This window comes from Seriola lalandi, unplaced genomic scaffold (genome assembly GCF_002814215.2).
Source record: "Seriola lalandi dorsalis isolate HSWRI2012SDOR001 ecotype SW California unplaced genomic scaffold, Sedor1 jcf7180002054659, whole genome shotgun sequence".
Taxonomy (NCBI): domain Eukaryota; kingdom Metazoa; phylum Chordata; class Actinopteri; order Carangiformes; family Carangidae; genus Seriola; species Seriola lalandi.
In genome coordinates this window covers 258695-284724 of record NW_019525212.1, presented here as the reverse complement: position 1 = coordinate 284724, position 26030 = coordinate 258695, and the positions used below count along the sequence as shown (strand labels likewise).

Here is a 26030-nt window from a genome sequence, read left to right as displayed (position 1 = left end):
TTTGGGGTTTTGGGTTGTTGGTCGGACAAAATCATTTGTGTTGCAGTATATTTTGATGGGTTTTTATCACTGTTTACTGTTGTTTCATTGACCTATGTATTACTTGCATCAGTTACAGCACTGATATTTTTAGAATTGATACAATATGAGTGGATAATCGTCACTGGAGTGAAAAGCAAGGGGTGACATAAGCAGGAGAAGCAGCTATAAGCAGAGGTGGAGGCAGAGATGATGTTTGTATGAATCATGTCTCACTAGATTATAAATATAAACTCTGATTTATTACAACACAAACCACAACTCCCTGCTTGCTTTTACAACAGGACTGAGGAAATTTACCATAATATTATTTTTCTACCTGGTTTATTTATTAGATTATTCATTTCACTCTACAGTTACTTAGATATTTGTGTGGTGTGGTGTGATCTTCACATTTGAATGTAAGTGGATTTCCCTAAAAAGGATCAACTTTTTCTAAGTGTTTGGGGGAAAGAAACAAACAGCTTGTAGTGACTCCACAGTAAATAAAACAGTTCACCTGGTCGGGAACTGGAAACAGTGGAAACAGAAACAGATTAGAAAACATGTAAAGCAACTTTAATGTTTTTTTTTTTTCTAATTTCATAAACAACAAAAATCAACAATAGAAAATACAGACAGACGAAGACGAGAGGGAGAGAGGGAGAGGTGAAGAGAGAGATGGGACCTGAATCCAAAACACCAGAGTGACAGGATAGGGGGGAGAATGGAGGGATGACAGAAGGAAAAGATTCACTTGTCTGTCAGTCATCAGTCCATCACTGCTGCTTCAGGACGGAGGGATGAAGAGTTTTACCTCCTCCTCCTGTCCTCTCTCTCTCTGTTCCTGTCTCTGTTCTCTTTGTTCCTCTCTCTCTCCCTGTCTCTCTTTTCCTCATTCTCTCTCTCTCTTGGTCGCTCTTGCTCTCTTTCTCTTTCCCTCCCTCTGTCTCTGTCTCTCTCCCTCTCTCCATCCCTTTGCCTGCCTTGAACGTCCATTTTTCGTCTCCTCTCCTCCTCTTTCCGCTGCTCTTCTTCTTCTTCTTCTTCTGCTCTTTCATCTCGTCTGTTCCGACGGGCGCCCTCACGTGCGCGCTCTCGCTCCTCCGCCTCACGTGCATGGCCTTTCCTGTCCTTCCTCGCCTGCTTCTCGTCGTCACTGTCATCCTCCCCGTCTTTGTCGCTCCTGTGTCTGGTTTGCTTCTTGTCAGTTGGTTTGTCCTCCTTCTTCTTCTTCTTCTTCTTCTTGTCCTTCTCTTTCTTCTTCTTCTCCTCACTTTGTTGTTTTCTCTTCTTCTTCTTCCTGTGTTTGTTGTCCGAGTCTGAAGCACAAGAGGAATAAATAATCACTCATCTATTAATCTTTTACTTGCTCACTCTACACACAACTTAAATTTAAACATTTAATAACTTTTAAACATCACATCAAATGCAATTTCATTCATAATCATAAAACCAATGTATGAAAGTATGACAGAAAATCAGTAGGGGCGATAGAGTTACTCCTAATGACATAATTCATTTAATTAACACACTCTGCACCTGGATAAGCAGCAGAAAATGGATGGATGGATTAACCAGCTGAAAAGGATTAATTCATTCATTAATTCATTCAATTCGTTTTTACTAAAATGAACTTGTCAATCATGAGTTTATCATCTTTCGAGCTACTGCAGCAGCAGTGAAAGTGTTTCCTACAGGTGTGATGGTTCTGACTGAAACTCTCTCCCAATGGGTTCCTATCACACACTCAACTTTAGGTAAAACCTTTAGCTGCTTCCGGAGCAGAAGCTATTCAGATCAAACACCTTTTGGATCGGGTCTAATTAGTTCAGGACTTAATTATCCAGAATCCCTGAGGCAGCAATGTAACCATCCTGCACACTGGGACATATTTAACTGCAGTAAATTAATACAGACTTACCTGAGCTGCTGCTGCTGGAGGAGTCAGAGTCTGAGGAGTCTGAATCTGATTCGCTGGAGGAGTCCGAGGAGGAGGAGTCAGATGAGGAAGAGGAGGATGAAGAGGACGAGGACGAGTCAGAGGATTCCACTTCTTGGTTCTGAGTCATGATCATCTTTGGAGCGTTCTTCAAATGTTCCCTCAACTCGTCCCTGAGAGAGAGTGAGAAAAGTGTGTGTGAAATACATGTAGGTACAAGATGCACAATATAGTGTTGTTGGTCATTGTCAATGTGTGAATATAGACTCTGAAATTACAGCATACAATAATATTTGAGACAATAGTGTGCTTCCAACTGGGTGGCAGTTTGGGGAAGGCCCTAAACATTTAAAATTTAACTGTTTTTGTAATAAATAAATTCATATTAAAATTCTACATTAATATTAATTGTGCATTCATACACAATTTATGTTACTTCTGCAAAAAGGGAGATAGAGTCCTTTTCTCATTTACCTTAGTTAGTTCAGTTAACTGAATGAGTACAAAACTAAATATTATATTAAATATACATATGGGAGAGCCAGAATAATTTCGTACCAATTACAGAAAGCGTGGTTATATTTATTTAAAAGAAGAAGAAGAACAGTGAAACTGATCATTTGACATTGCTCATAATCACGTCATCACATTCATAAACAACTCATAAATAGATTTGTTGTGTTTCTGCTCCAAACACAGCGCACAAGCACAAAGAGCAAAATCCCAACAGCCAGGTTTGGAAATCTGAATAACGCCCATGGTTTGGGAATCTCAAGTCTCACTACTATCACATATTATGGCTATAACGTTCAGATGTCCACATACTTTTGGCCACATTGTGTATGTGTTTTTGTGTGTCTCTTACGTTAGTCCTCCCAGTCCAATAGAGGTGAAGAAGTTGATGGCGAAGCGAGTGTTTCTGGGATTATCACGAGGAAAGAGACCTTCAAAGAACGGCTGCAGAGTCCTGAAACAAACACACACACACACTTTAGTAACAAATAGCATACACTCACCAGTCATCATCATGTTTTCACATTGTAGCCCATCTACTCTTCCAGCTAGTAGTAGACACACAAGCACAGTAACAGCCGAAACCTGCAGCCAGTCTCACGTTGTCCAACTTTATTGTGTCTATCTCTGATCTTCAGCCCTAAAACCTTCATGTTCATATTAGATCCATGTTGTTACTTTTTATACACGACCTGCCTCTTTACCATTACCATTTGAATGTCCTGAGATTTCTGTCATATTTCTCAAAAGTTGACCTGCTGACCTTTGGCTGCCAAAGCCTCATGGCAGCTGTAGCTGTAGATTGCTAACAAAGTATTTACATGTGTTCACACGTCACTGTCGAGTTCAGCAGTAAAGACTCATCTACCTCTGAATATGGACACACAATGTTTCAGCTTTTCAAAAGGCTGCATGTGAAAATATAATGATGAAGAGAATCTAGCAGATGTTATAGGGCTCTATTAACACAGTCTGAGTACTCTGTGTGATAGTGGTATGACTGTGTGTGTGTGTGTGTGTGTTCGTACTGGTCTTTGAGCCTCTGGTTGAGTTTGGGGAGGCCCAAGTAGGCACAGAGCTCCTGGAAAAGGATCTTCACAAAGATCCTGCTGGACGACGTTGTAGTCTCCTCACTCATCCTGATGCACTCCAACACCTGGTCGAGAGAGGGGTGGGTAATATGAGGAAATTCAATTAGAGAGAGCAAAATTAAACTAAGTTTGGTCAGACTGGAGCAGATTTAATGGAAGTTTGTGTGTCCTTACACTCCAAGGGACAGAGTCCGTGTACAGCAGGTGAGCGAACAGTCGGGCCACGTTCCTCAGTTTGTTGGTCTCCAGTCGGTGAATCGTGTCGTACTGCTCCGCAAAAATCCCCTCAAAACTCTCCATGTACTCCTTCTTCAGCAGACAGAATCTCTGAAAACACAGACAGACACAGACACAAACACACACAGACAGACAGACACACACAGACACGTAAACAAGTGCTTTCAATCTGTCCAGTGCTTCAGATGTCTCAGGTCGTGGATTCTCAAGGTGGATGTGTACATTTATTATTATTTTACATTATAATGTTCTTAGAAGCAAGATGTGTAGGTGTGTGTTTGTGCTCGTATGTGTGTCTCACCCCGGCCAGCAGACCAAAGAACTTTTCGTAGGTCCTCTGTTGAGCGCAACAGTCCAGGATCATGTTACACAGCTCCTTCTGTTCACACAAACATAAAATATCTTGTAATACCAAATAAAAATTAACATTGTGTTCATCAAGGTGTTTAATCTGTATAACGTGTAATCTGAACTGAGTTTGTGTTTGTTTCCAGCAGCTGCAATAATAAGTCAGCGTGATGAAGCCTGGTGGGATCAATCTTCATGTCGGAGGAGGAAACTTTGTGAAACTAGCCATTAGTAAAACACTTTTAAGACTTTTTTGAGTTAAATTACCTAAAATATCTCTGACTATTTCTTTGCGTTGAAGCTTCTCAGTCAGCTGTGATCTGATTGGATCCTTTAAAAGCTCAGCGTTAAATGGGAATGAAGTTCCAACTATGTGAACTGGAGAGCAGCAGTGAGGTGTAAAATCTCAGTGGTGGGTTACATCCAAAGTGGTGCCAAAGTGAGGTTCGGCGTCACCACTCAACCTGAGGGAAAACAACAGCTCAAGCCGTTTTGTTTTGATTGTGTGTGATGTGTAAAGAGCAGCTGTGACGACAGCGTCTGTCTGAGATCACACACACACACGCATGTTCAAACAATGACCTGACCCACATTTCAAAAGCATCTCAAGGCTATATTTAAAGTATCTTATGAATGTTCCTCGGTCTCAAGAGGCGTTTCTCAAAAGTGTCATAACTCCAGATGCTCTTGAAACAACTGTAGATTAAAAGTTCCTCCTTCCTGCTCGTGAGAATCTAAGATTCTGCAGGAGGAACCCAAAACTCTTCCGTCCTGATCCCCCTCTATCTCTTCTCCAATAATATATTAATCTGTTCTGGCTGAAAAGACACCGTCCTCTTTTCTTATTATGTGGCACAAGTTGTTTGCCATGCTGGACATGTTGTCGGTCTAATCCAACGTCCGTCGAGAAGTTGTTTTAGTTCAGACCAGAAAACGTGAGACGCTTTCAGATTTCATGTTTTTGAGCTTCGTGACTCGATGGAAATGTTTTTTCTTCAGGAACCACCTCAGTCGCTGCGGCTGTTCAGTGTTTGAGACAGAGGCTGTGAGAAAAATATGTCAGAGGACAAACATCTTCAAAGAGTGAGTGCAAGTGTGTGTGTGCGTGTGTGTTCCAGCTGTTGTGCTGAGTGATTCATCCTGATGCTGATGAAACTCTGGCTGACAAGGTCATCGGCTTTGACCTCTCTCTCCCTCTCTCACATACACAAAGTCCCCGCGCCTCCAACATGAAGAATCATTTGTTCATCACTCGATCTTGTGTTCATTTAATGAACTAAAGCACAATCAAATATTAAATAAAGACAAATCTAACTGACGAGAGAGTCCACTGCGATGTCTTCAAACCCAAAGATCTTCTATTTACAGTCATTTAAAACAATGAAAAGCAGCAAGTTCTCACAATAAAAAAATATAATGCAAATTAATTCAACAGTTTATCATCAAAACTGTTGCAGTCTCTCAATTTTCAATTGATCAGCTAATTGTTTCAGTAGTACACTCACAACACACATGCAGAGACCAACACGTGCTCATGATTTTTCTCATCATGTGCATCAACAGCTCAAACAGCCAAAGTCTGTTCGCAGTGTTTAACTCGAGGTACAGAATGAGAAGCTGGGGACAGGTGTTGATGATTTTTTCCCACAGTCTGCAGCATGTGTTTCAACTGAAGTCAATGACATGTCACAGTTAAATGTTTATGCTGCCATCACATGAAACTCTTGGGAAGAGGAGTACACCGTGCGTTTGGAGTTCAAATTCTTGAAGACGTGAGAACACTGTTGACAGTTGACTGAAAATGAAGGTTGCCTTGTTCCACTTTGAAAAATGGTGAATCATTTTGTGGTTTCTGCATTTCAATGCCATGAAAAACATGAAGAGGGTAGACAACAAAGGCACAAAACAACCAGAAAGAGACTAAAAACAACCAGAAAGAGACATTAGACTGGAACTAGAAAGACTCGACAAATGACGACCCTGATGTCTGTAGTCTCTGGGGTTAGGGTTAGTGTGTAGGAGGGGTGAGGGGCCTTTTACTCATCTGTGCCAAGGGGCCCTTCTAGTCATAACCTGTCTCCGTTTTCAACCTTCTTCGACACTGCTGATAAAACCCGACAGCGACAGTTTTCATTTCAACAGACAAAATCAATGATCGTCAGCCTGTAAAAAGGCGCTGCTCTCGTCCACCTCCGTCTGCAAACGTGTCGAGGAGCCGAACCATCAAACGCACAAGCTGGTCCTCAAACAACACTAACAGAGCTGTGTCCTCAGACACATGATGTTTCTCACAGACCTGAGTTTATATTTTTATAGCAACAATTAGCTTATTAATCAATATAAGGATCAACAGAAAACAGCCAACTGCTGATAACTGATAAGTCATCAAAGATATTTTTCATGAAAGAACTGCCAAATGTTTCTGATGTTTTCTCCATTCTGACAATTTTCCGCTTTTCTTTGTTTTATATCATTAGAAATTAAATTTTTGTGTTTTGAACTGTTACTCGGACAAAACAATCAAAAATCAGAGACGTCACCTCGGACTCTGGGAAAGTGTGATCGATATTTTGCACTAATTCTTGACATTTTACGAACTGAGCGATTCATCAAACAAATAAACAACAGATTAACTGATTGTGAAAATAATCTTCAGTATTTTGTTTAATGTTTAATACCTCATCCCCTCACTGACAAGCATTTTACTGGCTACAAAAACCGTTAGAATAAATATATAATCTTTTTAATTATCATCATTAATGAATGGTTAATCCCTTGGATTATACTGTTTAGACGTTGTTGATGTGAGGACACTCACTGCTGAATGGGTAGCGCTGAGAGAGGAGGGGCTTTACAAGAATTCAACAAATTTTAAGATAAGATGCTAATTAGGCTCAACTGGTGCGTACAATCAGTGTTTGTTTAGAGCTTATTCATAGAAATTTACGATCATCTTAGCTCTTTATGGCTGTGTTCAATGTACCAGTGTTGTGGGTGAAAAGGGGACATGGGGTTGACTGTGGGGAAGCAGTCTGCAGAGAGAACTGGATATTAAGTGCCATCCCAAGTCCACAACCAAGGCATCATCAGAACAGTAACAATGATATAATTTTTGTACTTCCCAGGCAATAATATATCAGCCACCAATATACTGTGCATCCCTTTTTAAACAATTGTCTTAACTTTGTTGTTTAATTATCAGTCACTCGTTCTTTAAGATTTATCCAGTATGGAGAACTCAGTCCTCTGAGGTGGGAAACTCAGAGAAAGACAAGTTTTCTCATTTATCCTCATTAATGTGTCTGATTGCATCGTTGGAGCCTTTCACATCAGTCAAGAGTTATATGTGTGTGTGTGTGTGTGTGTGTGTGTGTGCGTGCACTCACCGTCTGGCTGTCAGGAAAGTCCATCTTGATCAGTTTATGAGCACACTCCTCGAAGTCCAAACTACAGAAACAATCGATCAATCAATCAATCAATCAATCAATCAAATCAGTCGGTGACTGTATATCAGTGAGCTTGTGAGACTCTGTGTGTGTGTCTGTAATTTTCTCAATCTGTTTCAGTGTTTCATCCTGTTCTCCAAACCTATGAACTCATATTCAATTAAACCATGGTAAGTAGGGCGCACACACACACGCACGCACACACACACGCACGAGCGCACACACACACACACAGCTTTAAATATTAGTCCAAACTCCATCAAATATAGCAGAAGCTGTAAATAACTGCCAACACCCTGAGAGACAACTGAGTCACCGACTATGTGAGTGTGTATTAATAATAACATGTGTTACGTGTGTGTGTGTGTCTGTGTGTGTGTGTGTGTGTGTGTGTGTGTGTGTGTGTGTGTGTGTGTGTGTGTGTGTGTGTGTACCTGGACTGTATTGCGAGGTAGATGGTTCTTCTGAAAGCAACAAGGTTGACTTCTGTCTTATCAAAGATGGTGACCTTCTCATCTGGGAGAGACACAGACAGGTCATGTTTAAGGTCACGGAAAATGCTGTTTTGTTGTGTATTATGTTAAAATCAGGTTCATATCAGAACATTAGAAATACAACTAATGTGAGAATACAATATCAGAATATTTAACCATAAACCTGATCAGTGAGGTGTCCTTTGAGGTTATTGTCCTTTATGATTTTAATCAAATCAAACCATGTCTTTACATTCAGTAATTCCCTCTCTATTTACAGTCACTTTTATTGTCAGGGGTGGATTCTGCTATTCCTGCGCAGCATTCAAAACGTCCTTCACACCAACAGCAGATTCGCAGGGAACAACACAGCATGTAATCCAGAGTTACGCGGCAGGAAAAGCACAGGTGCAACACATTTCACTAACGATGGCTCAGTTCCAAGACGCCACGAAATCAAACGCACCTGTGCTTCTGCTGTGACTCATACAGCCTCACTGTTTACTGTTCAGCCTTCTACATCACATATCAGAAGTGTATTAAGTTACTGCTAAGTAGTTGATTAATCAATTAGTCAATCAACAAAAAGTACTCGGCAACTATTTAGATAATTGTTTAATTTCAGTTAAAACAGGGGAGAAAAAATTCTCTAGTTCCGGAGAACATGTCTCACCTTCTCCCCCCTCCTCATTCTCATCTTCATCCTCTTCATCTTCGTCGCTGCCGTCTCCCTCCTCCCCTGAATCGCTGCTTCCCTCGTCCAGGATATCTGTCAGGAGGAGGTGACAGCGGATTGGTTAAACTGTGAAAAACTGTGATGGCTGATTGGACAGAGTCGGACGTTTATGCACGTTCTCACCTTTTTTAATGGTTTTGTATTTCTCCTCGTTCTCCAGGAAGTCTGGGTCCATCTTAAACACATCTGAGTGAACACAAACACACCGTTAGTACTACCACATAAACACTTAGACCCCAGTAGATTCCTCCCCTCCCTATCCAGCTCTTACTGAGGATGTCCTCAGTGTTGTACTCATCGTCCAGCGGCAGCATGTGGGTGAACTGGTCATCCTCGTCCACCAGGTCCAGGCCTTCTGGGATCACCGGATGATCTTTGAAACCGTCCTTCCTGATGGCAAACATCACTTCAATCATGTACTGGACCCTCTTATCGATGGCCGACTCGTGGAGGACGTTCCTGAGACGCTCAAATATGGCTGAGAGGAGAGACAGACATGTTTCTGATCACGTGCTGATATTTGTGACGTGCTGATATTTGTATTTATTTTGTATTAATACTTGTATATACTTACTTATTTGTAAGTATTGTACTTGATATTTGTATTCAATATTTTGAAAATATTTGTATTTATTTTTACAATTTGATATTTGTATTTATTTCTCTTATAAATGCAATATTCTTTAGTTTAAAGGATGCAGGACTTAAAAGGACTTTTTTTTGATTTTTTGGGGGCGAGTTCTGCCTTAGAAGACTATTTCAGGGGAAACAAAGTCCCTAAAATAATGATGTTTTTGTGATGAATCAGGTTTGTAGAAGCTGACGTTTGACGTTATTTGACTTGGCTCTTAACAGTGGATCTGAACTGGATTATTTACATTTCTTTTTACTTTTTTATCTAGAATAGTTTCACTATCTATCTATTCACCTTCGCATAGTCATTAGGAAAGGACTTTGCTGCTCCTTCACTTTATCCAACCAGACTGCAGGGATTGAACTGGGAACCTTTTGATCACAAGTCTGATTCTTCAGCATTCGAGCAAACAGTTCAAAACCCAAAGACATGGAGTTAACGATGATATAACAAAGGCAAAAGCAGCAAATCCTCCCAAAGAGCTGGGAGCACTGAATATTTGGTGTTTTTGTTTGTGACTTTGCCTTAAATAATTAAAGGATAATCATTTCAGCTCTAACTGAGATGATCAGCCACGATGAGTTATGATAATGACTGGGACAATTTTGAAATATGCTTTTAAATCTTAACGTCTTTGAATGTTATTGTTTTTATGAGGAACAGACTTTTGTATTTTTTCTGCTTGGTTTGTTCTCTTTCTGCTTACGTAATCTCAGCATCATTGAAAATGAGGCTAACACTCAAGGTATCCCTGAAAAAATAAATAAAAGTTGACAATAATCGTGAGTTTGCAGTATACCGTTGATTCCTCGAGGGGAGACTTCGGTCAGTTTGAGGCCACACTCCTTCAGGAAGGCAATGGAGACCTCCACACTGTCGTCAGTCGGTCGCTCCAGCAGCAGAGTGAGCATCTCCAGACACAAAACCTCATGGGCCTGAGGGAGCGAGACATCGCAGCAGACAGAGCGAGAGAGGAGTAAACACACCTCATTAGAGCTGAGCATCAACACTCAAACCCTTCATCCATGCTAAAGTCAGATGGCACTACCTACCACGTTCTGGTTGATGAGGTGAGCCACAAACTTTGAGGCTGTCAGGCACTGTTGCTGGAAAACAAAAGACAGACAGGCTTTAATACATTTCAGACCTCAACGGTGCTACTACTTACAATGATAACAAGAAGAGTAAATTTAAGAATACCGAATCCTAATCTACCTGTCTGACGTGTGTAGAGGTGTATGTGCGGTTATTCTGTAGCAGTCTGGAGTCATGTGCGTGTGATTTCATTACGGTAAACACAGTGGACGGACCGTGCATAACGAAAATGTGCTGTGATGCGGCACTTCTCAAAACAGAGGCTGCAAATTTATCAACATATGTATCGTGCTGCCTTCACACAGCCGCAGGGATTTAATGAACTGAAGGAGAAGATTTTCATTCAGTATAAAAGCAGCTGTGGGCAACAGATACCGTAAGCAACACTTACGTAACACTCATGTTCATTTATAGATAAGACCGATTCACTAATGTTCCTCATTTTACCACATTAAAAATGAATTTCTGATGCAGATTTAAACACATCTACATGATCATGTGTAATTTATTAAAACAGCTTATTTACATTTTATGCATTATTTCATTATTATTGTGCATTTGCTCCAAGTATTCAAGTTGCTCTTGTTGAGTGAATTAACAAAGTTCGTGTGGGGAGACTTTGTGGCAGAAGTGGATGTTGTTCTGAGACGTCTATTCTCAAAGTTTAAGTCCCCTTTTTTTACTGGTGGGCACCAAAACACCACACAGATTAACAAAATTAATTTCAACATCAGGAAAATACTAAACTACAGGAGCACTGCTTCCATTGGTTCTTGCACCTCTTGGAAAATAGAGACACACATCAATTCATGTTTATTTGAAACCAGACGCTGGATCAGAACCTGATGCACATTTTCTTCCCCAGACTGTCAGACAGGCTGGTATGCAGTCAGGTTATTGTTCATACAGTCAGTCAGACAGGTACCTTGAGGTTGCGGCGGTAGCTCCTCCTAAAGGCCAGGATGAGACGCTTGAGGATCAGTTCTCCAATCTGGGGGAATTTGGAGTTGATAATGGCAACGACGGCAGAATAAACGTGAGTGAAAATCGGAGACGCTGCCTGAGCCTGGAGCACTGAGCGAGCCAGCAGACCCCTGAAGGACAGACAAAACGACAGTTACATGACCGCAAGGTACAACAGAACAAAAATCTCTATAATCAATCATGCTAGTCAGGAAGCGTGACTTTGAGAAAGACAACAAATTAGTTAATAAGTGTCAAAAAAATGGCTGATAGCACTTTGTTGAAAGAATTTTCCGATTCATTTGAAATAGCTACAACAAAATCAGTTTCACTCCAATTGTCACATAAATTTCTAACACCACCTAAAATGTTTATATTTGCATATTAAGTGTTAATGTGCAGTTGTTCACGGGTGTGTGTTATTGTTCACCTCCCCCTGACGATGTTCTCCTGCAGCAGCTCCTGGATGATCATGACAATGTTGGACACGTTGACTTTGTTGATCAAACCGTTGATGGACTTCTTCAGGGCCTCCCAGCTCATCCTCTGATAGGCCAGGCTGCACGGGAGGCGGGGCGTCAGCAACAACACACACAGATTAAAGGGTGTGAGTCAAGATTTCGGTAACACACCTCAGAACAGAGTTGATACAAGTTAAGTGAGTTCAATAAAATCTGCTCCTCAAAAGTTAGGTTTAATGCCGTTGGCTGCAGGGAGTGTTTTACAGTTTTGTTAAAATGCAAGAACATATTATTATATATAAAAACAGTACATCTTTTAGTGTAACAAATAACCACATTCACATTTTTGTTCAGTGTCCATATTTGATTTTTTTTTGTCATTTAGGTTTTATTTCCTGTCAGAGCGTCTTTGAATGCATCACATTCAACCAATTTACCATATAATAACAACTCAACTCAAGCAAACAATGAGGTGACTAAATCTGTATTAAGATGGATTTTCCCTCTGCATCAAGTCTCAAGTCTCCACGAGAAAAATGATCAGCAGTAACAGAGCGTAAACAGGACTGGAGTTAAAATAAAAAGAGAGGATGGTTTCCAATCCTCGTGGGGATGGGTCCCAACTGCCAGTTCCATTTTGGATCCGGTTCCAAGTTGGTAAAATACCCAAATTTGTTACGTTCTGCAGCCAATGAATCCCTAATGAAATCTTTTATTCATTCTATGTTTAGTCTCTTTTGCCTCTCTTTCTGATACTACATGCAACATCAGGTTCAACATGTTTATGTAAGAACTTGTGGAATTTCTGAGATTCTGCAACTTGTAGCAGTGGTACAAGTTTACCTTCAGGAAACCTTGTTTATGTAAAATACCTGTGATTTATTTAATTGATATTCACTGAATGATAAAGCAGAATGAGTATAATTTTCATTGTGTTTTTATTCTTGCTTCTACAGCCCCCTAGTGAGGAGAAAACACAGCAAAGGGAAAGACGGGATAGGGTTAATGAAGAGAGTAGTGACAAAACATGTGGGGAAAGCCTTACAACCCTTCAGCACAGTAGAGTGTCCATAGTTCTGAATTGATAGTTAATTACCGTAATTTCTATTAATGTCATTGTCGTGCTTTTCTAGTAATTGGTCCTTAAATCACAATTAAAATAAACAATTGTTTTACTGACGTTATTAGAAAAAAGCTAGATTCTTAAACATCAAGTTCTATCTTCTGTTACTTAATTTGCCACCAACAAACTAAAAAAAACTACGTATTAGATTGGATTAGAAAGAATTTGGATTTAAGGAGCAGATTCTGAACTGGATTCAGATTTATAATCCAATCAAACCATATCCCTAAATCCTCATGTCTATAAACCAACTAAGTAAACACGCTCTTACCTGCTCTTGTCAGTGATTTGCTGCTGCATCATGCGTAGCTTGGCGGGGGGGATGTAAGCTCCACCGGTTCTCGTCAGGATCGGGTCAATCTCCTCCTTCTTCTTCTTGACCGGCGGCTCGTTGGCCACCGCCGGCTCTCCTTCTCTCGGCGAGGAGGCGGAGCGGCCACGTCTCCTGTAATCGGACTCTGCATCCCGATTGCCCCGCCGGTCAAAACGCCCGTTCCTGTTGTCACGGCGATCGTCATAGCGATCTCTGGGCGGAGCAAGGGAAGCCGGGGGTGAGACAAAAACATTCAATTATTCATGTTATTACGTTAAAATTACAATTTTACAGAACTGTAACGATACAATTGATAGTACTACATAGTACAGTTTTCTCTTCACATCTCTGTCTTCTTCACTGTGAATTGTTTCAGATCATGTTGTTAAGTCATGAACACTCACCTAATTGAGATTGTTAGTCACTCAAATCAGGTTTTTCACACTAAGCATTTGCCTTTCCAGACCACCTTTACAAAACATCCCCCAGGTCTGAACTGGTCTGGTGTGGCTTAAAAATGTCTGGTGGTTTTAGTGGTCGGAGTACATTTAAGTTTACTAATGCAGCACAATTTCACCATTAAAAGAGTTTTTAAAAACTTAAAAAAAAAACTTGTAAAATGAGTATTACTGTATTCAGAAGAATTTAATCTACGTGTCACAACTTTCTTTAACATACTGATCATCTTACATTAAAGTAATAAAAAGTCACTTACAAAAATACTACAAGCTAACTGATACCAAGATATGTGGGTCTGTTTTTGTCTGTGTGTTACCTAGCATATCGTCCTCTGTCGTAGCGCTCCCGGTCACGCTCTCTCTCTCTGGACCTGGATCTGTCTCGTCCCCTGGACCTGGACCTGTCTCGTCCTCTGGACCGGGATCTTTCTCTTCCTCTGGACCTTGATCTGTCTCTTCCTCGGGATCTGTCCCTCTCTCTGGACCTGGATCTGTCTTCTTCTCTGGATTTGGACCTGGATCTGGACGCATCTCTCTCTCTGGACTTGGATCTGTCTTGCTCTCTGGACCTGGACCTGGACCTGGACCTGGACCTGGACCTCTGGAACAACAAACACACAGAGTGTGAGCAGTATTCCCTTCTGTTTTTACATGTTAAAATGATCTGGATCTATCTGAATGCAGGCTGGACTTGGACATGAACTCGACAAAGAACACCGGACCAACAGAAAACTGACCACCACATACTGATTTACTATTTATTTCTTATTACTATTTCAAATGGGTAAAATTTTATGTCATTGTAGGGCTGTGCATAGTGTTATTGATTTGTTCAGCCCCTCAGGTTTCAATGACAATAAAGGCTTTCTAATTTCTGATTAATGCAATGTGAAACGATGTATATTGCTCAGTTATTTATTTATCAAAAAGTACTTTGCAAAGGAGTACCTTACATACAGTATTATTTAATAATACATGGTATTATATAATAATACTGTATATAATCATTTAATATGGTATTACACCCTTCCCCTATCTCTCATCAGCTACCACCACAAATATAATCCAAATCTGTGGGAAACACTGAGAAAAACATGCTGCCATTTTTTTTAAAGTCTTACTTCAGCTGTAAAAGAGACAAGGCAGCAGCTCCAGTTCAACTTATAGTCAGACTCGGTCAGTTTCTACATTAAGTAAAAGCTTGTGGGTATCTGGGGAGTTCATGTCTAAGTTGACAGTAATGGACACACAGATCCCTTCTATTTGTGTTTCTGTCAATCATCAAGCTGCGTCTTTATTTAGCAAAGATGCTCTTCACTGGTCTTTGTCATGAAGCAAGCGAGCTTACTCTAACCAAGACCACTCTGTCTAACAAAGCCATGGAAATTAACACTGCAGACCACATGACATTGTGAGACCAGCTGTCCAGAATCGCAAAATCATGCATCACTTTGAGTAATAAAACATGTTTATATCAGTCCTTGCTTACTTTGATCTGGGCCACGCTGCTCCTAATCTTCCTCAGTGCCCCATTATGTTCATCCTCATCATCACTGCTGCTGCTGCTGCTGCTGTCCGAGCTGCTAGAGGCGGGGCTCCTGGAGGGGCTGCGTCCTGCAGGACTGGCCTGAGGGGACGCTCCCTCTTTTGGGCTTCTCTCTACCGAGCCGGCCTTTTGGGGTCTTTCTGCTGCTGGACTGGACTCGTCCTCTGAAGTTCCTGAAGAAAAGACATGAAGATGAATATTAAAACTGCAGCTACAAGGACACCTACTGTTACCAGAACAATAGAACAAAGTAGTGACAGCCAATTCTGCTTACCACTATGTTTTCTCTGCGCAGGACTGGGACTTCGACTTCTGCCTGGAGAGTCCATACCTGGAAAACACACACATATACCCATGGCTGCAGCAAAGGACTATTTTCATGATAAATTTCATTGATTCTTTTCCTGATAATTGATTGTCACAAAAGTGACTTATCAGAATCTATTAACGCATCTATTTAGTTTGCTACCATAGAATAAACACAGAAAATATTAATACTTGTGAAGATGGAAACAGTGTTTTGTTTTTGTTTGTTTTTTTTGACATTTCATTAAAAAATTGTTCACACGATTAATTATTGATCAAAATAGTTTAATTTTTTTCTTTTTTATCTTTATCACACATCATCTCATACATAAAGAAAAATATAGATTCTGTTGTTTAACAAAGGGAATTTTTCCACCCAATAATCTTTAGTTTTCTTACTATCAATAAATCCCATGAAGAGACTACTGTCTATCAATACTCTCTGGCTGCCCTACCATGTCTGTGATAGGGACATTATCTGACATAACTGTTAATTACATAAAACAATATTTTCAGTGCTGGATTAATGCTTATTTGATGTTCCAGTAACTACTTTAAGGTGATCTGCATAATTTACCTGTTCTCACCTTCACCGTGACAGGTCTTAGTCCTTATCCAGATATATTTTGAAGGAGTTCTCAGAATTGTTGTTCAAACAACAATATGCGCCAGATTAACTTTAAGACCGTTTAGCAGGGTTTTAAAAAAAATCCACGCTTTGATCAAACCATCAAGATTGAAATAAAACATATTTTGGATTATTTTGCTTGAAAATCGAATCAAATAATCGATCTATTCATAAAATCATTTCAGCTCTGATGTAAAGACATGCTCCTATGTTTTACAAATGTTATTTTTCAGTGCTGTCTACTTAACTGAAACTTAACCTTAGAAAAATACACATATAACATACATAACAGAAATGCTTATAACTTTTAAATAAAGTTTAGATTTACCTGTGGGTAATATACAGGAACAGCGAACACTATGATACGCGACCGGATATGGTCCGTACGTGTAAATTAATCATTTAAAAATTACTTTGGGCAAGATGTTAAAACATTATAAACAGTATAATAAGTAACTGTTAAATCATTTCCAACAAACGTTTCAGTTTTATCGCCATGTGTGTTTGAATCAGCTAGAGTTAGCTAAGCTGCTAATGCTACATTTTCTGTACGTAGTTAAACTGCCGGTTATTAGCCAGCTGGAGCAAAGAAACCGGGCGACTTTTTCTTCAAGAAACTCTTTCTGCTCCTTCTATATTTTAAGTTTCAATGTCGTCTTACCGTTCTCCTTCCCGACTTTTCGTCCCTCAGTTAAACCAGCGTCGCTTTTCTGGCGGAAAACTTCCTACAATAACCAACAATGCTTCCGGGGCACGTACAGTTTCCGGATTTCACAATAAAAGTCGCCAGGTTGAACGTTGGGGGCTGTTTTTGTATCGCCCCCTGGTGGTGATGATAACTGCCTCCCCCAAGGATGCTGTGTTTTCATCCCTTAGTTAGAAAAAGGAGAACAAGGAGTTATGATAGTGGAAAAAAAACACGAAATGCTGTAGTCTAAAAAAAATTAGTTGAACTGTCAGTCAAAGGGTGGTTTTTCTGTAACAATGCTGTTAATATGCTTATAAAAAGTTTTCTTTATAAAATGTTAATCGGTATCTCTGAGTATTTGTACAACGTGGCTTTGGTTTTTATCAGTTTATACTTATTACATTTCTTTTTGTGTGTGTGCGTGTGTGTGCATTAGTCTCAAATTGTTTTCACTGTTCACATTTATTTTATTTTATTATTGGCTTCTCAGTCATTTGAAAAGCACTGTTCATTGCATGAACCAGTATGAAAGATGATATTCAAATAAAGTTTAATTGATTGATTGACTGATTGATTGATTGATTGATTGATTGATTGATAAGTTACTGTTACCCAGTGTTGTAGCCCTGGCAGAGGTATGAGCTTCGAGTACTCTCTCTATCCTTGTGTGTAGGTTTAAGATTGGAAACTGATGCAAAACCCACTGGAGGGTTCTTATGAAGATTTAGTGTTAAACTGCTTACCAGCCCTCCTTCTACACACACACACACACAGACACACACACACACACACACACACACACACATAGACACACAGACAATGACATCAGAAGTGAGGCAGCACTCATCTGTACTGAAAATAAATACATCTTTATTATTATCTCTACAGAGTGATCCCTCCCTGCATCCCGCTGACAAGACATCAGTACAAAATACACATCATCATTAATAGACGTCGACAGAAATTAATAGACACCAACAGTCAACCACTAAAGTGTAATTAGAAGTGTGTGAAGGATCCTTGATCAGTAATAAAAAAAACAAAAAGCATTTCGAGCCTTGGCGCTCACAGTGAGTGTTTGTCCAGCAGAGCAGAGTTTGTGATCAGTGAAACATGACAAAAAAACTTTTCCACAAACACAAAGTCAATAAACAATGAAGAGAATCGAAGGTCAGTGGTCCAGTTAATAACAATTTGGAGCATTCACATGATTGAAAGTTCACATTTAGATCACATGGTGACACCTATCAGCTCCATTTGCTGAATGAAAACTGTCTCTGAAAGATCAAAATTATTAGTAAGTGGGACCTTTGAGCTTATATTCTCTTTAAATTGCTCCCAAAAATCAAGAATGAACATTAATGTAGGCCTACGCAAAGTTCAGCTTTCAGTAGATTATATCAATTCTAATGTGAGCCTGTGTGGAAATTTTCAGAATCATTGTTCCATTAAGAGGATTTTTAAAAAAAGAGGTATTTAGGGGAGTGTTTGCCATGATTGACAGGCGTCTGAGCCAATCACACTCATCTATGGAGGGTGCCAAGTGCTCGTTTCACCTCAGCTACTAAGATTTGATGTCTTCAATAACTGATGGTATCCGGAAACCTTTGAGTGACCACACAGACAATACACACAGGCTTCAATGAAGAAGAAAATACATGTTCAGTGAGTCGTAAAAAATTGGTCAGTGATCAATCAGTTCTGTAGATTCTGTGTGAAGAGGAAGACAAGCTTCAGATTAATTTGTATTTGACATGCAGGTAGACAGTTTGTGGGATGACTGATTGCATCTGAAATGTTAGCAGTGATTTACTGATAATCTATTAACAATAATCTCAGTAATCAGAATATACTGTATGTTCATATTATTGCACAAAGATTTGTCATCAGACAGCGTGAAACTAACATGCTAACACAGCTAAGGTTCGAGCTACACTGCCCCACTCACTAAGCCCCTCCCCCTGACTGGTCATTAGATCATCATCAACGTCATCATCATCACCGCTGCTATAACAACTTACCAAAACCTGCTCCTGCTGTAGAATAACCTTTGACCTCTAAGCCTGACCTCCACAGTACCTCAAGATATCACACACTAACTTCATCACCTGCTAAATTACAACCATGCATTCAGGATGTGTTTAGCCTAGCTTAGCACAAAGACTTGAAGTTGGGGGAAAGTGCTAGCGTAGTTCCATCAAGACATAAAACTATTCACTCTCCAACGACTCCAACACTGTCTGAAAATGTAAAAAGGCGACGTTGTGGTTTTTAGCAGCTATCAGCATTGGAGCTATTTGTTAGCGAACATTTGTGGGCTGCAGTGACAGTAATAAATTATAATAATGCAGTAGCTTTAGAACATGACCTCATTTTAAAAAGTTGAAAACTTCCAAGTTATTGTGACCTACACATTTCTTAATTGAGTTGTTTATGAACTGACCAGCCTGCGATGTCACATCACAGAAAACACTGAAATGAACAGAATCAGCTGTGAAGGAGGTGAGGTAAAGAGAAGCATAATGATGACGATGATGATGGTGATCATGAAGAAGGAATGTTGACAGCTGAAGCATCATCATGTTTTTATGTAATCCCTTAAAAGCCTCTAAAAACGTTTTACGTTTAGCTGAAATGTGCATGGAATGAGTAATTTTAAGGTGTAGAAGCTCCCAGTTTGACCCTCAGCCGACCTTTATTAAAGATTAAGGAATGCAACCTCTTACTAAAAGGCATGAGTGCATAGATTAAAAGATGATGAAGGCGTTTATAGTATTTTTAAAAGGAATCCCCTGTGTTGCTCTGTCAACACATTTTAGGCTCAATTCAACCAAATTATATAAAAAGAAAGATATTTTCTCCATCTCCCTCAGGTGGTGTTTCTCCAATGCAAAGTTTTATTTATACCTCAAAATGTGTCTCTGAGATGTTTGCCCCCACCTCAATACAATGGAAGACAATTGAATTTCATTTGAGGTTTTCACAGCATTGAAAAATTTAATTTATAGATATAAATCTTTAGATTTTTGTGAAATCAAACCCTGTTTTTCCATTTACATTCTATCATTCTCTCTCTCTCTATCCTCAAAACTGGGATTAGTAGTGGTTGTAATGGTGGCAGTACTGTTAGCAGTACAAGTAGCTGTAGTCATAGTATTAGTGGCAGTGGTAGTAGTTTTACACTTTTGATCACAACAGTTTAGAAAAAGGAAACAGGATGTGGAAAAGAAAACACATTTCTGATGGATGCTGTAAGAGGAGGCGTGGACAGGCTGGTCCAGACTGGCGTTTCCCAGCATGCATCGCACTACCTCACTCGAACCAACTAGATAGTGGAAACGTCCTCTCCTGTCTGAGGCTCTGTCCTCCCCCTCTCACTGACGAGGGGGGCATGCCACAGGTGAGGTGGGGGTGGGGGGGGGGGGTTCATTTCATCATCAGTGTTACAGACATACAGTGTTCCACACAGACAGTGTTACTCAGCTATACAGTGTTACAGACAGACAGTGGTGCTGCTCAGGCTGTAGTTACTAAGGCTGAAGGTCAAAGAGGTGGTGCTCTGCTGTTGGCATGACTACAGGCGGTGTTGTCTGGTGGGAAGGGGCGATTGCCGAGGCGACACGGCAGCCAACAGCTCGCTGTAGATCTCCCGTCGGACCTCCTGCGCCAAGCTCTCTCGAATCTGGGAAAACACAGACAGAGGTGATGAAACCGTTTCAACAGCTGCTGTCTTCCCTGAAAATGTTTCCAAACACAACCAGTTCCCATTGGCTGTTTGGAAATGTTTATCGTCTGTGCACACAGTTAACATTAAACATTTACATAATGGCTTACCCATGACTTCACTTGTTTAACTGCTTGAAGATCATTGATCTTGATGTATCCTTTTTTTCTATATTTACCTCGATTGTTTGACTTGTAGTAAAGTTACTAGAAAGTAAAAGTGCTAACAGGCTGTTACCTCTCTGATGAGCTGCTGTAGATTCTCCACTCTGACTCCTCCTGCTGCTCCCTCCACCTCCGGTACCTCTCCACCTCCTTCTCTTCCTCTGTTCCTCTCTCCCTCCTCTTCCTCCTCCTCCTCCTCCTCCTTCTCTTCCTCTGTCTGTGTGTTGGGTCGAGGGGGAGGGATGGGGGTTATGTTGATTGATGCCTTGTACACGCCTTGTCTCTGCTCGCCTTCTCCTCCCGCTCTTCCTCGGACTGGACTGGACGATCGGGAGGAGGGGTTGGTGGAGGGAGCGTTACCATCATAGCTGAGTTCTGATTGGAGGAAGAGCTGCTCTCTGAGGAGGTCTGACACCTGGAAAGACAGGGAAACATTACATTTAGACAAACTTTAGCATTATTAGCTTGAGAATAAATGTGTATGTGTGTGTGTTTGGTGTGCTGACCGGCTCCATGGCCCTCAGTGCAGAGGTGGTAGACAGGCTGTCAACACTGCTGTTTCTATGGAGACCCTGAGGAGGAGAGCAGGACTGACAACATTACTCTAATGTCAGGTCACATGTTCTCAAAGAGGTTTATAATCAGTTTGTAGTGTGTGTGTGCATTTATACCCTGTGATGTGTGCCCTCTGTGTATATGCCTTAAGTTGTGTGTGTATTGTGTGTTTGTTTTTTTTAACCCTGTATTGAGTATTTTGTGTAGTACTCCCTGTGGTGTGTGTGCTTTCTGTGTACAGCCTGTTTTGTCTTTATTCCGTTGTTTGTGCATTTTGTGTTTTGCATGTTGACATCCTCTGCTGTGTGGGTGGTCGGCACATACCGTCTGGTTTGTGTTGCTTGTGTATATCTAATGTTGTGTGTGCACCCTGTGGTTAGCGTGTATACCCTGTGCTGTGTGTGTATCCACTGTGTTGCCTGCATATGTAGTGTAGTGTGTGTGTTTGTGTGCGTAATGTGTGTATATACCCTGTGCTGTGTGTGTGTCAGCTCCATCAGTCTATCTTCCAGCTGCTGTTCCAGCTCCTGCAGTTCTTCTCTGACTGCTGATCTCAGAGACTGAAGCTGCTCCACCTCCATCCTACATGCACAAACACACACACACACACATACACAAGGTTTGCTAGTATCACATGTCAACACAGGACAGATTACTGTGAAACATGTATCCGCTTGCTGTCATGAGTCACCTGTCAGCAGGGCTCAGGTGTTTATAGACCAGAGCTTGCTGTCGGATGATTGACAGCTCCAGATCCATCATCTGACTGCGGAACACGTTCAGACTCCGCCTCTTCTGCTGAAACTCTGCCAAAGACTGAAAACAGAGAGAGAGAGAGAGAGAGAGAGATAAAGTGAAACAGACTTTATCGTTACTAACGACAACAACAGTCCACTCTGTTGCCTCCTGGATGGACACTATGTAAATTTTATGTTATGCAAAGCTAATATGTGAATTTATTACATGACTGAATACAGAATGTGTTCATGTTATGGAAATCCACTAAAAGCTATATATAGTGTGATTTAAATAGACTGCAGGGACTTTCCCCGCTGGATTTTAAACCACAAATTTAACTACTGTGTTTACCACATTACAGGGGTGTTGAGGGATGACAGTACCTGGTGGCTGGGTTGAGCTGCTCTGTGCTCACTGAACATGTCCGGAGTGTCGGCTCGGTTCTGGATGGAGGATAGGAAGACGAACACTCACTTTACATGAATAACAAAATAACTTTAACGTGTGTTTACAAGTAGGACCAGAACCACAGACTACAGCTACAGCGACTAGAGCTGAAGTAACAGGAGCTTGAGAGAGTGCGACTGCAGAGGACTAACCTGGCTCAGACTCTGAACCGTCCCTCTGATGTCATGCAGAACTCTCCTCAGCTGCATCTCGGTGCTGGACGGGCCCTGGCCGGGCCCTAGACCCGGGTGGAGGCTGTGACCTTGGCTGAGGGCTGACGTCAGGCCCGGGAGGAAGCCTGGAACAGTCGGCGCGAGACCCGGATGGAGGCCGTGCTCTGGGGCCGACAGCGGACACTGGTTGACAGGGTGGGGGAACCCTAGGTTTGGATTCGTGTTGTAGCCATGGTAACCCAGATAGGGAGAGGCAAACTGTGAGCCATGAGGAGCGGCATGGTAAGGCGATTGATGACTGTACGAATGGTTGTAGCCCTGGTGGTGCATTATGGGAGATCCGGGATGCAGGTTACCCATACTGACGTGGTGATGAGCTGTGGAAGATGAGGGCTGATGCAAGTTGGAGAGGCTGCCGTGCTGGGGGACTGGGGGAGTTGTAGGCTGGTGGAGACTAGTCAGACTGGAATGGTGGTTCAAGGAGTGGTTGTGGTGGAGGTTGGGAAGACTGGCGTACGGATGGAGAGGGGAGGGGTAATGCGGGTGAGGGTTCAGAGTGAAGTGGTAGGGGCTGGGGTTAAGGCTGGGACTAAGGTTGGGACTGGGACTTAAGTACTGATCTGTCGGATTAGGATTTGGGTTAGCGTAAGAGAATGACGTCGGCGCTTGATTCCAACTTTGCTGGTTTCGGTTGGCACTCAGGTTTTGTTGGAAGTGGCCAGGCGGCTGCTGATTGGAGGAAAGATCAGGGACGCTCTGGGTGCTCCAGGAGGGGGCATGGCCTCCTGGTGACAAATCAGGAGGAGGGCTGGGGCTCTGCAGGGAGCAGGATGACCTCATCAGGTAGCGTGGGATGGCTTTAGGTGGGATGGGAGAATCTGTGGGAAGCCTTAGTGGTTGGTTGTTAGAGTGAGACGAGGAGGAGGGGTTTATGATCAGAGTGGACAGACAGTTGGTTTGTCCTTCCTCCTCCTCTTTCTCACCATCCTCCCCATCTTCCTTGTCCTCCCCGGCCTCCTGGTTGTATTTGAACGAGAACCTGGGCTGGGTGGACGACGTCTGTCCTCGTCCAAACTGGATCCTGACAGAGGACACGACCCTGGAGGGCGAGAGGAGCGAGGAGGGCAGGGAGGAGGACCTCTGTAGGGGGATGCCACGTCTTCCTCGTCCTCTCCCTGGGGTCTCGACCCTCAGCCCACCCCTGCTCAGTTGGTACTGTTTGGCTCGGTTCAGAGCACTGAGGACCGGAGAGGAAGGAGCAGAAGGACAGGATGAATCAGAACCGTCCAAGGATGCGTGCTCTTCTTGGGTCTCGTCCCCAGCTTCCACTCCCATTGTAGGGGGCTTTGTGTCTGCGGCGGTCTCTGTCTGGTTCTGAGTGTCTTGTGGTTCTTGTTCTACAGCAGACATACTATGTGGAATCTCCATATCTGGTTGTGGTTCTGGTTCAGGATCAGTCTGGCCCCCATTCTCGGCTGGCTCCTGGTCCCGGGTCTCATTCTGCTGCTGTCCCATTGGTCTGTTCCTGGGGAGCTGGTGAGCTGTGTACTGTGTAACCTCCTCTGAACTCCCATCATGCTCGTCTTCTTCCCTGGATCTGCTCCTCCCATCAGCCTCACCAGTGCCACCAGGCCCCGCCTCCTCCTCTCTGGCATCTGGCAAAATGAACGCTGGTTGGTCCAGTGCGAGGGGCGTGGCCACATCTTGTGATGGGTGCGATGTCACAGTGGTCTCACTGTCACAGCTGTCACTACTTTCCTGCACCTAATTAAAATTAAGTATCAATTAAACACTAGACATGGAAGAAGTCACCTGCTTAAATCAAAGTACATTACTATTAATATTTACTTTTAAATATCAAAAGTAAAAGTCTCATTCTGCTGCACAAATTTATATCAACTGATTTTTTTGTGAAATATTGGATAATTTTACCTCTTTGAATATCAAACAGTTATTTAAACAAAAGCATCTGAGTTTTGAAAGGAAATCAATCACTGAACTGCCAACAACTCCTACACATCTAAAATGTGACAATGGATCCAAACTGCACACTGAGTTTTGTAAGAGGTCACAAGGTTTTGCTGTGAAGTAAATTCAAAGCAGAAATTTGGAGCCAATTAGTGGTTTAGTATAATAAGATTAAGTGTAGCAGCAGCATGAAATTCACCATGAGATTCATATTCAATAATGAGTTGAGTGGAATAATTCTGCCATTAATAAATGCCAAAAACTGTAAAATAATGTAATTTCTTGTGTTTTCATATGGAAAATCAAATAATTTTCCCTCTTAAAAGAAAAGCCTGACATCTATTGAGGGTCTATGTACAGACAGTATCATATGCTGTACAGATTGTAAAGCCCGCTGAGGCAAATAACTTACTTATATCAATGTGTGTGTTTGATTCCTTATTTCTAAGTCTGAAGGATTTTATTTGCTGGACCCTTTCTACAGACATTAGAGAATCTGCAGCAGCTAAAGTGGTTCTGAATGTTTTTTTCCTGAAAGATAAATGTTCCAGACTGGGATACAAGCTCTTACTACACACCATTAAATCATTTTCCTGCAGTTCACCTGTGACTAATCAGCAGGCGTGTTTCTCCTCCTGGTGTGATGAGACTCTGACTGGAATTAAATGAGTCAGTTCAAATAATTCAAAAGGGTCAAAGGTGGTGACCTAACCTCAGACGAAAACTTTGAATAAAACGCTCAAACAGACCTTGAAGTAGCTGTTGGAGTCGGCTGAGGGCTCCTCAGCAAAACCACTGCTGTCTGACTGCTGACTGACTGTCCTCAACAGATCTGAGAGAGAGACACAGAGAATAAAAAACATCATGATTATTCCTGCAGTACCACATCTGTCCAGCAGGCGGCAGAGTAGACTCATTCATACTGAACATAAAGAGTCTGTCCTGCCTGAGATCTGAGTAAATTGAGACAAATGAAAAATGTCTGCTGCATACAGAAAGAGACTGTGTTTATACAGTATAAACTCTCATATATACACTCTTATATACAGAAACATACTCAATAGATACTCAGCAGAGACTCTACTTGGAGGATATAAAGTGGAGAGACAGAAGATCCAGTCAGAGTTTGTTTGTTAAATCTGGTTAAACAGATATGAGTGATTTAGACTCAGGCCACAATTTGATTTGTTAATTTCAAGAATGGAAAAAAACAATTTCATTGTATTCTTCAACTCAGAGTCA

The 26030-nt window shown here is 41.5% G+C and overlaps 2 protein-coding genes across 6 annotated transcripts in view; both read right to left on the bottom strand.

The window, feature by feature from the left end:
• Window positions 1-575: 575 nt before the first annotated feature.
• On the bottom strand, window positions 576-17097 carry cwc22 (CWC22 spliceosome associated protein). Of its 3 annotated transcripts, none has more exons than XM_087177874.1 (20): window positions 16993-17097; window positions 15672-15728; window positions 15341-15570; window positions 14169-14452; window positions 13352-13606; window positions 11927-12055; window positions 11459-11627; window positions 10491-10544; window positions 10238-10373; window positions 9076-9282; window positions 8928-8990; window positions 8742-8837; window positions 8030-8111; window positions 7536-7596; window positions 4103-4180; window positions 3739-3891; window positions 3502-3629; window positions 2826-2927; window positions 1943-2133; window positions 576-1340 (listed from the first exon to the last, which is right to left on the bottom strand). In XM_087177874.1, the coding sequence occupies exons 2-20, from the start codon at window positions 15724-15726 to the stop codon at window positions 832-834; spliced, it is 2982 nt and encodes a 993-aa protein (XP_087034000.1). In that variant the 5' UTR covers window positions 15727-15728; window positions 16993-17097; the 3' UTR covers window positions 576-831. The 3 variants fall into 3 exon arrangements, with proteins under 3 accessions (XP_087034000.1, XP_087034001.1, XP_087034002.1); XM_087177875.1 differs by having other exon boundaries at window positions 14169-14446; XM_087177876.1 differs by having other exon boundaries at window positions 14169-14440.
• A 772-nt stretch (window positions 17098-17869) lies between these two features.
• The window catches only part of itprid2 (ITPR interacting domain containing 2), a 43622-nt gene continuing 35461 nt past the window's right edge, over window positions 17870-26030 (bottom strand). For all 3 annotated transcript variants that reach the window (XM_087177872.1, XM_023420881.2, XM_023420883.2), the window contains 8 exons: window positions 25538-25620; window positions 22800-24584; window positions 22584-22643; window positions 22154-22278; window positions 21933-22044; window positions 21414-21479; window positions 20981-21322; window positions 17870-20701 (listed from right to left, as the gene is read on the bottom strand). In XM_087177872.1, the coding sequence (XP_087033998.1) occupies window positions 20594-20701; window positions 20981-21322; window positions 21414-21479; window positions 21933-22044; window positions 22154-22278; window positions 22584-22643; window positions 22800-24584; window positions 25538-25620 (2681 nt within the window). In that variant the 3' untranslated portion in view covers window positions 17870-20593. The remainder of the gene's footprint in view (window positions 20702-20980; window positions 21323-21413; window positions 21480-21932; window positions 22045-22153; window positions 22279-22583; window positions 22644-22799; window positions 24585-25537; window positions 25621-26030) is intronic.

Coding starts and splice junctions, on each gene's coding strand:
- cwc22 (XM_087177874.1), bottom strand. CDS start 15,726: ATGGACTCTCCAGGCAGAAGTCGAAGTCCCAGTCCTGCGCAGAGAAAA. Junction 12,056..13,351: donor CAAATCACTGACAAGAGCAG/GTAAGAGCGTGT, acceptor CCTCCCGTGCAG/CCTGGCCTATCAGAGGATGA. Junction 3,630..3,738: donor CGGACTCTGTCCCTTGGAGT/GTAAGGACACAC, acceptor TCTCTCGACCAG/GTGTTGGAGTGCATCAGGAT.